At 40.9% G+C, this 13,060-nt stretch overlaps 1 protein-coding gene across 1 annotated transcript in view; it reads left to right on the top strand.

Annotated features, from left to right (window-relative positions):
* USH2A (usherin) overlaps positions 1-13,060 on the top strand; it is a 401,466-nt gene that overhangs the window by 371,751 nt on the left and 16,655 nt on the right. Inside the window, exons 61-63 of the mRNA XM_068939839.1 lie at positions 36-263; positions 1,164-2,680; positions 4,277-4,598. Coding sequence (XP_068795940.1) covers positions 36-263; positions 1,164-2,680; positions 4,277-4,598 — 2,067 coding nt within the window. The remainder of the gene's footprint in view (positions 1-35; positions 264-1,163; positions 2,681-4,276; positions 4,599-13,060) is intronic.

Raw genomic sequence — 13,060 nt, 5'->3', positions numbered from 1 at the left:
TTTAACTAATTCAAACATCTGTATTCTTGCTTCAGGGAACAAAGCATCAGGCTCATTTATTTGGATTGAAACCTTTCACAACATATCATGTTCATGTCGTAGCTGTAAACAATGCCGGACAGGTTTCAGGCCCCTGGACATCTGTGCGCACATTGGAAGCTTCACCCAGTGGCCTGAGCAACTTCACTGTGGAAAAGAAAGAGAACGGCAGGGCTTTGTTGCTAAGATGGGCAGAGCCTTCCAAACCCAATGGTGTAATTAAGGTAATCTTCATCTTGACGCTTCATTTGATCAAAAAGGAATGGAAAACGTCAAATTAAAACGTTTTGGCTGAAAAGGACTCAATCAAATGCGTTAGACTTTAAAATAGGATAGAAGTCCTGTGTAAGCACAAGGGCGCTCTGAGCATTCACTGCTTCTGGTTGTGATTTATATAGATTCTAATGAGTATTAACATTCCTGTGCTACCCCATGATTGTAAAAGTTCAGAACAACACAGGAATTGTTTGAAAGGCTATTTTTTTAGGACTAGTGAACCACATTGTTCACTGAATGTCTAGAAAGCTATACATGAAAGTGCATACTCCTAGCAGGGTTTAGCCTTACCCCTCACGTTAGACTTTGCCACAATCTGTTTCTAGACAAACTGGGTTTGGCAGAATGTTGCTTTGAAATTTGGGACTTGTTTTAACACTATATTTTCAAATGATTGTGAATCTTTTCATGCAAGTTTTTCAGCTAGAGGTTTTTTTAATAGGTTTTTTCTTATTTTTTCTCCTCAAGAGTTAGTTTGCAGCAAGCTCTGGGCTAGCCCATGAGAGCTTGACAATGAAACTTAATAATAAATATAATGAAAAGTGTCACTAACTGGTTTATTACCGTATCCAAAATGGATAAATCAGGAAAAGTGGCTCAAAACATTATGTTTGTTTCAATAATCTGTGTGCATGGTGATCGCTTCTGGGAAGGAAGGAAGTTTTTGAATCATTGGTTAGTAATCCCTACCGTGTTACAAAGATTAAGATTTATGAACAATTAGGTATCTCATCTAATGGTCATTTGCAAAAATTATTGATTTTCTTTTTTGTTCTTTTATCCTGTCTTCTGTCCTTCTTTCCCTCCCTCCCTCCCTTTCTACTTTTTTTTGTCTTTCTTTTTTTCAGACCTATAATATTTTCAGTGAGGAAAACCTGGAGTACAGTGGTTTATCTCGCCAATTCCTCTTTAGGCGCCTTGAACCTTACACTCTCTATAATCTAGTGCTGGAAGCTTGCAATGTGGCAGGCTGCACTCGTTCTCCGCCCCAGCCAGTCCGAACAGATGAAGCACCTCCAGTGTCTCAGATGGCACCTGTAATCCAGGCAGTGAATGCTACCAGCATTGAACTGACCTGGGTGGAGCCAATTAGTCCAAATGGAAAAATAATTCGCTATGAAGTTATTCACAGATGCACAAAAGAAAATGCTTTAGGGTACAGAACAACAACAGAAGATGAGAAAATTGTGTTCACAGAATATAACACCGAAAGCAATACATTTACATATAATGATAAAGGTTTACAGCCGTGGACAAGGTATGAGTATAAAATACGCACCTGGAATGCAGCGGGCTACACTGACAGCTCTTGGACAGTGGCAAAGACTAGTCAAACTGCCCCTAAAGGTCTCGCTGCCCCTAGATTACGCTTGGCATCAGTTAACCCCCGTAAAGTGTTCATTTCATGGGTCTCCCCGGAACAGCCCAATGGTGTTCTTCAGTCATACAGGCTACTGAAAAATGATGTTCTTTATCCTTTCAGCTTTGATGCTAATACTTTCAGCTACATGGATGAAGACTTACTACCTTATTCAATATACAGTTATGCGGTAGTTGCTTGTACGATGGGAGGCTGCTCTACCAGTGAGCCAGCTGCAATACAAACACTGGAAGCAGCTCCTGCATTAGTGGATCCACCATCTCTGCAGGCTGTCAGTGCCACTCAAATTAATGCATCTTGGACACCTCCTCAAATACAAAATGGAGACATCACCAAATACATATTGAAATTAAACAATGAAGAGTATTATCCTGGCAAAAGTTTGCAAATGTTGATTTCTAATCTACAGCCTTACACCCAGTACAATTTTGCATTGGTTGCCTGTACTACTGGGGGCTGCACATCTAGTAGATTCCAGTCAGTGATGACCATGGAGGCCCCACCATTAAATATGGAAGCTCCCAGGCTGCTTGTCATGGGCTCAGAGTCGATTGAAATCACGTGGAAAATTCCAGCTAACCCTAATGGTAAAATCACAAGCTATGAGCTAAGGAGGGATGGTGTTCTTGTTTACTCGGGTCTGGAAACTCGATACCTTGATTTCACCCTCATGCCAGGCATGGAATACAGCTACACTGTCACTGCAAATAACAGTCAAGGGAGTGTGACCAGCCCATCAGCTCAGATAAAAACTAACCCTTCTGCTCCATCTGGGATGTTACCTCCTAGGTTGCAGGCGTGGTCCTCAAAGGAGATTTTGGTGGCCTGGGATCCTCCTGTCAAAGTAAATGGTGACATTAGAAGTTACACACTCTCAATCCACAAGCCCGCTGAAAGAGGAAAGAAAACTGTTGACTTTGATGCATCTCATGTTTCTTTTATGAGGCGGTCCTACATAGTAGCAGAGCTAGAACCCTACAGTAGGTAAGTGTGAAAGATCTTGTTTGTTGAAGGAACACTGCAAGGTGATTCAGTGGGCTGCGAGACAGCTTAACCATCCCATTTAAACAGACAGGCAGACCTATAGGTTTTTGTTCCTAAAAAGCACGTGATAAAACCAGAATGTTTTCATTTCTAGTAACATCAACTATATATCATCTTGGTGAAGTGCTTAGAGTTGCTGTAGGGTATAAGTGGTGCAAGGGGTAATTCAGTACTCTTCTACGGACTCCAGAACCAGGAACCTTGTACTGGTGTATCTTTTGCAAGATGTCTGCATTCAAGAATAAATATGGCTTTAGTTGACAAACTGAGGGGTGGGGAGACAAAATATCTGTTGGCTAGCTCATTCACAGTATAACTGAACCCAGATTAATGGAGTCACACCAGGAACGTGCTTCCCTCTTTGAGCTGAAAAAAGATGATTTGCTATTTAAGTGAAAGCTGAAAGAGAGCATGCAGAACTCAGCTACAGAAAGAACACACTTGATATTGAAGTAATATCTTCCCTGCTAATTCTTGATTATTTACCTGACCTTTCCTTATATATTTGTGCAGGCATAATTTGTGTGTGTTACATGGTTGATAACTGTCTACTATTTACATATAACTAATCTAAATCCAAAGAGAGAAGAGTAATGGAATGAAGTTAGTGATGATACAGCTCTCAAATGATATCCAAATTATCTCTTACAATGAATCATGATTTTGATTCATCTACCACCAATATCAAAATGATTTTGATCACTTGAACTGCTGCAGATGTTAACTCTACTCTGGAAAAAAAAAAATAAAATCCAGAAAACAGAGTTCTTTCTTGGTGTATTATAACATGGAAGTTTTGGGCTCCCATTTACATGCTTTTAAGGGAGACCCTGTGGGGCCATTGCAAGGCATTGACAAGCTAGCTGCAGCAGTAAGTTTACTTTCAGCATGTTTTCAAGTGGATCCTATACACCTAGAGAAAGACTTTTTTGGCATGTGTTGAGTCACCATCAGGCCCTGTTCTCCAAACTTGGCCATTTTAATTTAAATTCTACCAGAATTAAGCCAGTGGAATAAAGGTTTCTATATTCTGTGCCAAGTACAGGCACTTTTTTTTTTTTAAAAAAAACGGAGCTTGAAGAAGGCAGAAGGTGATGTCACGGTTGATAACTGAATTGACAAATACTTGCTGAAGACTGGTTTTCTGTTGAATCAAAAAGAATGCGGAGCTAAAAAAATCTTAGAAGCTGTTTCTCTTTGAATAGAAACTTAAATATTGTTGCATCGCATTTACGTTTGTGGTAATTTAGACTATTCTACAGCCTGTACTTATATGGGGAATGGAACCCTAGTGAAGTTAACAGGATTGCTCACACGTGCAAAGGCTTGCTCATGTATGGGTTATGCGGTTTCCTTGAGATACAAAGACATGGCATATACTCTGCATGTTGATACAAATTGTTTTCATACTCAAAAATGCTAAATACCTAGAAAAATTAAGAAAACCCCATGGGTACTTGATTCTAATCTTTTGCACTGTCAATATATGTATTTGCAGTGTTTTGATCGATTGATTCCTGATTTGTGTTCCCAAAGGTATGAAGTACAACTGCAAGCTTGCACAGAACTGGGTTGCGCGTCCAGTGAGTGGGCATCTGTACGAACGCTGGAAGCACCCCCTGCAGTGCAGCCTGCCCCGCTCATAGAAATACAGACCAGAGCTGGTGGTTTCCAGTCAGCTTCTTCCGTTCTGTGGACTGGCCCGCAGCAACCAAATGGGAAGATTTTATTTTATGAGCTTTACAGAAGGCGAACAACTCAAGCCCACATAAATTTAGACCTCATGCTTGTTTACAACGGTTCTTCAACTTCGTTCAAAGATGACAAGTTGCTGCCTTACACAGAATATGAGTATCAGGTGAGAACTGAAGTCAGTTAGCAGCTCTGATGAAGATTTCAGTACACTTTGAGAATCTTACTTCACACTTGCAGTGAACGTACACATCTCGTTCTAATGTTAATAGTATTGTGATACTTAAATAATTTTTGTCAAACCTGAGAACCTGAAAATAGTTTTGCACAAACAATACATTCATTCAGTATAATTTTTCTTTAAAGTAATCCTAAACGCCTGTGTTTCTTGTACGGTAAGTGTTTGTGTACCCTTCAGAGCTTTGCAACGCTCTAGTATTATCTGAATAGTTTAAAATTCTGGTTGTTAAAAGTCAGCTTCAGTGCATTAGCTTTTCTTTCCTTTTAACGTTCCCCACCGCAGTCTGCTCAAAATTAATTTTTAATTTATGACTTTAAGATACCCTACACGCAGAGGGTTTGGGCTTGTTTTCTCTTTAAAATAGGTGCAAGGATTACGGTCAGTTTTCATGGGTGGTTCAAAAGGGAAATTGCTGTTGATAGTTGTTATTATTTCTCATGGTCATAGGTATTTTACTGTTGTTATTTTTCTTATGAGGCTGAGACAAAGCAAGGAGACCAGTTCTGCCATTCAGACTAAATATCACTTTACCTTACTAGAAATCAATGGTACTACTGAAATCAGTTAAACTGTGGAGTAAGTAACGTCACCATTTGTGTGAAGAGCAGCCACAGAAATTGGGCCAAGTTAGTTACATGCAGCTCTTGATTTTCAAGGCCCTGAGCGCTAAAGCATTTGATCATCTTTGGCCTGGAATTGTTTCCCGTGTCAAAGTTACAGGTTTCAACACTTTTTTTTTTATCAGATATTACTAGTAATAATGTAGTGCCTTATTTGATTTCAGCCTCTGAACTGATAACCTTGCTATTTATAACCATCTGACATTCATTCCAAGTTTTTATATCAGTTAGTGGAGTTTATACCCTCACCAGAAACCAGCCTTCAATTTTTTCTTTCAAAAGGAAAGTGAACGTAGTTTCATAGCAGGATGAGATTGATTTTGCACATATAAATGCCTATGAATAGGCATGCTTATTCCTTCCCTTTCCTGAAGAGCATACCAGTGAACCTCACTGCTGCTGGTTATATACACTGTACTTGTATACATGATATGTCTTGATGATGAGTTTGGCAGTGTTCAGAAGTCTGTAAAACCTTTTTTCTCAAAAAAAGGTTGGTTCAAGCATGGATTTGTTTCTACGTATATGAAAGGTGGTGCATTCCTGCATTCCACTTTTGAACTCCTGTAGTATGGTGGAAATCTTTCTTTTACAAGTTCATTTGCTTTATAGGAACATAGATCCATAAGATAATTCAAGTTGGAAGGGATCCCAGGAAGTCTTACAGTCCAACTGCCTGCTCAGAGCAAGGTCAGTTATGAGGTCAGATAAGATTACTTGGGACTTTATCCAGTTGTGTTTTGAAAGCCTCCAGGGAGGGAGACTGTAAAACCTCTCAGGGCAGCCTCCTCCACTACTTGATAGTCCTCATGGTGAAGAAGTTTTTTCTTATATTTAGTCTGAAACTCTCTTGTTTGAACTTATGGCTGTTGTCTCTTGTCCTCCCACCACGTACCGCTGTCTCTGTTTTCTTGATTATCTCTCAGTAGGCACTGGCAGGCTGTTATTAGGTCTCCCTGTACAGCCATCCAGGCTGAACAAGCCCAATTCGCTCGGCCTTTCCTCACAGGGCAAGCACTCCAGCCCCCTGATTACCTTCATGGCCCTCTATTGAACTTGCTTTGGTTTATCAGTGTCTTTCTTATATTCGAGGGGCGGGCAAAACTGAGTGCGGCGTTCTAGAGTAATCACTTTGCTTAATCAGCTGGCTATGCTGCTGTTAATACAGTCCGAGATGCTGTTGGTCCTCTTTGCTGCCAGGGTATATTGCTAGTTCCTGTTCAGCTTTCTGTCTAGGAAGATCCCTAGATCCTTTTCAGCAGGCCTGTTCCCTAGCTGGTCAGTCCCCACCCTGTACAGTTGCAAAAAGTAATTCATTCCCAGGTGCAAGACTTGGCATTTGTCCTTGCTGATTTTCATGAAGTTCCTGTTGACCCATTCCTCTACCTCCTTCTGAATGGCAGCCCTGCCCTTGAGAAAATCTACTGGTGCCCCCAGTTTGGTGCAATCTGCAAATTTGATGAGAGTGCACATTACAGACCAGGTTCTTTGGTGGCAGAGCTCCACTGCTCCTGTTGTGTTATTTTTGGTAGCCAGAAGCCGTACAGAGTTAAGTCTAAAAAGCTGCATTATCATATTAGCATACAGTCTATCCAGCTGCTATTCTTACATATGTCGCAGAGTCACAGAATCATGAAGGCAGGAAGAGACATCCCGCGGTCATCTAGTCACCTGCTTGAAGCAGGTCCAGCTAGAGCAGGCTGCTCAGGGCTATTTCCAGTCGAGTTTTGAGTATCTCCAAGGATAGAGATTCTGCAGCTTCTCTGGGCAACTCGTTCCAGTGACTGCCTGCATAACCTCACAGTTCTTCTTGTACCTGATCTGAATTTCTCTCGTTTCAGCTTATATCCATTGCTTCTTGTCCCCTTACTGTCAGAGTCCTGCAGCCTGGAGGGAGAAGTGCAATGACTCTCTTTATAAATCATTTATAAATCAGTTCTAGCAGCAGAGTCCGAGAAATAGACTCTGAAGGGAAAGTTTACAAAACTGTTGAGGAGAGAGCCTGGGATGCTCTTAGAGAAGTGTACTTACTGCAGTATTCACAAAACCTTTCTTCACTGCTTGACAATCACAAAGCTCGCTCTTTCCTTCTCATGTTTCTGGTTTGGCAGCATGACTGTAAGGTAGCAGCCAGTGTGGAAAGGGTCGGTTAAGGTTGTGCTGAAGCAAATGCAAAGTATCTGTGAGCTCACTGCTTCTTTTTGCTGATTACAGGTCTGTGTTTTTTGATTTCCTTCAGTTCCTAATGCCCCCTTCTCTAAACCTTAGTGAATTTAGCTGTGCAAGAGATGATATAACATTACATTTCAAAGCAGCAATGATCTCTTAAAGCCTGGAAACTTTTTACACTTCAAAATATATGAGGGTATATTCTCCTGCTGTTACATCTCTTGTGACCAAAGCTGCTAAACCATTCCTGGAAACAGCATGCTTTAGGGTGAACTACCTGTGTTTTAAGTGCTACTATGCATAAATATTAAGGTTTCCTTTTCTTTCTCCTAGCTTTTCTTTAATGCCAGTGTGGGGCTCATCTGTAGGCCTCAAACAGTGTGGAGTCTATTCTACGATTATTATAGTTTCCTTAAAGTAGAATTATTGTTAGACCAGAATTTCTTATTATTTTGGTCAGAATCTGTGAAGTATGTAAATTCAAGCCCAAATAGGGCTTAGTGGGGATCAAAGTAGTTGCAGCAGACACAAGTCCTGCTTTCTAGTTAGGAATTTCTTTGCTAGAGGGAAAAATCCCAAGTTGTTTCTGATCTGGAAGTTCCAGATCTTGGCAGTGGGGCGTTCTTAGTTGCACCAGCTTTCAATTATCTTAATGAGAAGCTTGCTTTTGGGTAGTAGTCAATAGCAAACAGACTTGCTTGAGCCAAAGATTTTAGTATTTGTTGGTGATGGTAACTATGAATGTCTCTTGACCTAATTCTTGTGGGTTAACATGCTGTATTCAAGGCTTTGCCTTTTATTTTGGTTCTGCTCCATTACTGGGCTAAGCCGTTGACTGACGCCCTAAATCATTTTTGTTTTTTGCCACAAATGACCATTTGTTTCACTGTGAGAGGTTTTTGCATGCATGTGTTTGTCTTCTGCTTATGTCACTTGCAGCAGTCCTTTGGGATCTGTTCTAAGCCGCTCCATTGTTGACAATTTATATCTTGCCTGTGAGACAAGTTATTCAGAAGTATAGGGCTTGGCTTTTGCTATTATGCTGATGAAACCCAGATTTATATTTCACTTAAACTGGATATTGATTCTGCTGTCTCTGCATTTGAGGCTTGTTTGCTGGACATAAAACTTTAAATGCAACTGAATTTCCTCCAGCAGAATGCAGATAAAATCAAAGTGCTGTGATGGGGCTCTCTCCGGTATTTCTGAGGTACGGAGATTTAGTTTGATGAACCCTGACAGCTTCTTTGGATCTGAAGTCAGGATTTGGGGGTTTTGTTTTTTCTTCTTTCACTGGAAATTTCAGCTGAATATTTAGGGCTTGTGAGACTAGATGCAAAACTTGCACTTTCAAAAAAGATTAAATAACTTTAGAAGACCATGCTAGTCAAAGGGACTACGCCCCCTAAATGCTTAGGTCACTGTAGTTCAAGGGATTTAAGCACTTTCATTCTTTAGGGGCCAGATTTTCATAAGCATATTAGCACTCGCTAGGTTTCAGTGGGTTTTTCAGAGGCATTAAGATACCAGCCTTCCTGTACCTGGAAATAGTTACCTAGATGTTTGAAATTACCTCTGTCTATTTGTATATTTAGGTGTTTGCATTCTTTGTAGCGTTTGGCCTTTTAGATATTTGGTGGAGTGCTGCCTGAGATCCTTAGCTGTATTAAATAGATGGAGTTGCATGATGCCCTGAAGAAAGCCCTGACTTACTTAAACAAGCCTGATAACTATAAGAGGCCCAATGAGTTTCCAGGTGTAGTCTTTTGATTCCTGCAATGCTTCTGAAACAGAATGCGTAGACTCTTCTCATGAATTGTTGGGGATGGTGTACAGTGTTATCATGTAACAACCTATAGAATCAATCCTGTTTTTCTCAGTTGAAGGAAGGTCCTTCTGAACAGAGTGTGAGGCTTAGTTTTGTTCTGCAAAGCAAAGTTATCAGGTCTGATTTCCCTGCAGGTGCGATGTCACTCTTCCACAATTGCAGTGAATTGTGTACTTAGACTGCTTCTTTAGATTAATGGCATAATGTCTTCCTGGTTTTGGACACATTTTTATTTCCACTTGGCAGGCACAGAGCATGCAAAAGACAGAAAAATAGGAGTGGTGCTTTTCAGAAAGTTTTATTGCTCCCTGCAGAGATTTATTCTCTGGGAGGACTATCAGGCACAATGAGACAGGTGGATCTGCAGCACTGTAGATGTCTGCCTCCTACTGCTGTGGGAGGGACAGCATTTCTCTTGCTTGTAAAGTGTGCTTCTCACAGCCCAATTACTGTAGCTAAGTGAAGAATCTAGGAAATAATCTGACGAATACGAGGGGCAATATGATTAGGTCCTCCCTCTCAAACTCTCGAAGAGAAGACAAATCATATTTCTGACACTGGAGAGATGATGAGGAAAAAATGGGTGCAAAGTTGTGAAGATTAGGGCAGGAACAACTACATGGAGTACAGAGTATTTCAGTCCTCTTGGTCACTTACAGAGATGACAAAAATGACACTTAGTTTGCCGGTCTGTCTGTCGAATTGTTGTCTGAGCTTCAGTTTGTGTTGCTGAGTTACTGCCGAACAGCTAAGTGACTTCTGTAGCTTAAAATGGGGTGAAACTGGTTTTCTGACTGGCCAGTGATGAACAGTCTTCTATTTGAAATATCCCTCATCTTTTGGCTTCTTTTCGTCATTTTAATTCACCATTTCTTCCTGTCTCCCTAACAGAAAGACACACTACAAAGTGGTGACACGAAATAAAATGCAGTTCTTTCTTTCACTCCTGCCTTGTCATCCCCTCTCCATTTCTTTTCTTTGGAAGAGTGGATTTTTCTTACAGAATTTTCTTACAGAGCCTCAGCTTCTGAAGAGTAAAGCAGACATAACTTTATTGTTTTGCTGAGGTAACGGAGATCCTATGTTATTCTTAATGCTTCCTTTGCTGTGATCAAGGGTACGCAGCAAGGAGAAGAGCTATTTGAAACTACACAATTTCTTTTTTGAGCCCTACTCAAGGCATCATTTTTCTGTTGGCAGCACCATCCTAAATTCAAGCGCGTAAGCAATGTGTTGATGAATCAAACCTCGAGTTTTGTTCATTAAACTCAATGGTGATATTAGACCATATTTATTGGCATCCAAGATTACCAGTGAGACTGCTGCACCACCACTCTGGCAAGACCTTTCTTGGTATATTGTGACTGTGACATATTCGAAACCATGACAAGCTATCCTTTAAAAAGACATTACTGTGAGAACCAGGGGAAAATATACTCCAGGGCTGTAGACGACTTGATATGATTTCCTTGATTGTATCTTTTTATTTATGAGGCATAATTTATGACTGCTGAAAAGCAAACTAAAATGAGTGATGACTAACTACAGCCAAAGTAATAAATCAGTAGCGGAGAAAGAAGTGGTGATTTTGATCGAATCTATTGAATTAGCTGTTGCCCTTAGCCATTACAGGTATTGGAAAGACCTTTTAATATCTGCTTATCTCTCTCATGGGGATTTGGTAACTATCTCATTATATACCCATCGGAAACAAATTATTTAATTTTCTACCTTTTAGAGTTAAACCTGTTTACATCTCTCATTAATTACTGGCGTTATTCTATGTTGTATGAAATGAGCTTCCTTCAGAATCTGGTAATTTTGTTTCAGCCCCAAAGCATTTGTCTGCTGTCTTTCCCCTCCCCCTCCCCAGAATATGTTTAATGCTTTTGTTATTAGCCACTGAATACCTAAGATGAATAACAATCTTAAGAGGCTCAAATTATCATAGCGCTAGGAGCCTGGACCTAAAAATCTATCCCATTATATATTTATGGTCTCTCTAAGGATGCTAACTGAATGCTGAAAAGGGAAAAATACAGATTCATGGATGGACATTTAGAAAGCACACATTTGTTTACCAGCTCTTGTACCCCTGGTCATGAGCAGACATGGTACTTTGTTCATGTTCTTGCAGAATGCTGTTCAAAAACAACTGAAAATTGGGTGCTGTGTTTCTGAAAGTTACTGACATTACCCCTTGGGACTTAGCTGCACAGCCTGAGAACAGAAGTCATACCCTTAAAACATCTTTCTTTCTTGGAAAATAATTGCTCTGTGGAAACTCTGTACTTAAGTAAGCGTAAAGTTAGAAATTGAACAAAATAGGGTCAAGAAACTGAAAGCAAAGTGTCAGGTAGAGCTATGTCTTTGGGACCTCTAGGAAACAAGTGGAGAAAGACAGAAGGAATGGTATGAACTCCCCTCTGCAGCAGTGCCTCTCTCCTCGCATGTGCGGGGTAGTGCTGGCATGGAAACGGTTGTGGCAAGACCAACAGATTCCCAGCCATGTGGAGTCCTTGCATTTCCTAATGGCAGGGACCTAAGTTGTACCTGACTCCTCTACGTTGGAATAAGGAGTTACGTGCAGTGGCTGGCATCTGGCATCTGTGCGAAACAGAAGATCTCAGCTGTCCTTGACTTTGGAAGTCAGCAGGAGCTCAGAACTGTTGCCTTAGGACAGACAAGATACCACCACTCTGAACACTGCTGGCTACTACTTCTTTGCCACGCTGCAGTGGAAGTGAATGAGAATGAGGTTTCTTCAGTAACGGAGAGTTTCTCATTCTCCATAGTCTGTCAACTGCCTTAGGCTCCCCTCTGCATGAGTAGAGAGGATTCCTTCTCAGGAGCTTTCTTGTTGGTCACTTACAACCTGTCACGCTGTTTGAGCCAGGTCTGAGAAGTGAGTGTGGTGAGCTGGCAGGCCATTTGTGCACCCAGAATATCTGCTGCCAAACCACTGCTATGATTATGCTTCTTCACATAGTTGGAGTTACGTGATCAAAGGATTGCTTTTTTTTGTTTGTTTGTTTTGGGATTTTTTGTTTGTTTTTGGTTTTTGGGCCAGGTACTGTTTTCTTCCTTAATTCTCAGCTATCTTTGCTCTTTGAGGTGGGTTACGTTGACTGCTTTATTTTGGCAGCTTCCTCACCTTCCGTTGTTCATTACATAGATGCCACAGTGCTCACCTAGTTTATGATTCCTTTTCTTGAGACGCATGGCTGGAGAAGCTGTGGAACCAAATATTCAGCTGTTTCCCTCAGTTCCATTTAATCTCTCTCTTATACCTATGATTTTGTTGCCTTCCATGAGAGGAGTCATTGTTCAGCATTGCTGCAGGACTGATCCTGAGTAAGTATCTAGGAAAACCTGTGAGTGGTATCATGGGTCAGAGTTTTAACAAGTCAGGTTCACTGTGTTAAGGCTGTGGCAGTTTTCTCAGCACTTTCCCTGCTGCTGCTCATGGTTTTTGACCCTTTTTGGCTATGCTGATGAACTTGGATATTGTTATATGATCATTTTGAGTGATGGCAAATCACTGGTCTCTTCCAGGAGCACAGGTCTGTGATGACTCATTTATGATGGAAAAAACAAGCTAGCTTACCTGTAACTGGAATTCTCTGGTTCTCTGAACATATCATCTCCAGAGAGGTTTCCCCTCTTTCTCTCTGGCACCACTTCAAAGTGCTGTCTGGGCCAGGGGCCAGCAAAAAGATAAAACATTTTAAATAGTAACTCCTGTGGCTGATTTTGGAGCCCTCTCCTGG

Source organism: Struthio camelus, chromosome 3 (assembly GCF_040807025.1).
Source record: "Struthio camelus isolate bStrCam1 chromosome 3, bStrCam1.hap1, whole genome shotgun sequence".
In the NCBI taxonomy this organism is placed as follows: Eukaryota; Metazoa; Chordata; class Aves; order Struthioniformes; family Struthionidae; genus Struthio; species Struthio camelus.
This window is presented reverse-complemented; position numbering and strand designations above follow the sequence as displayed.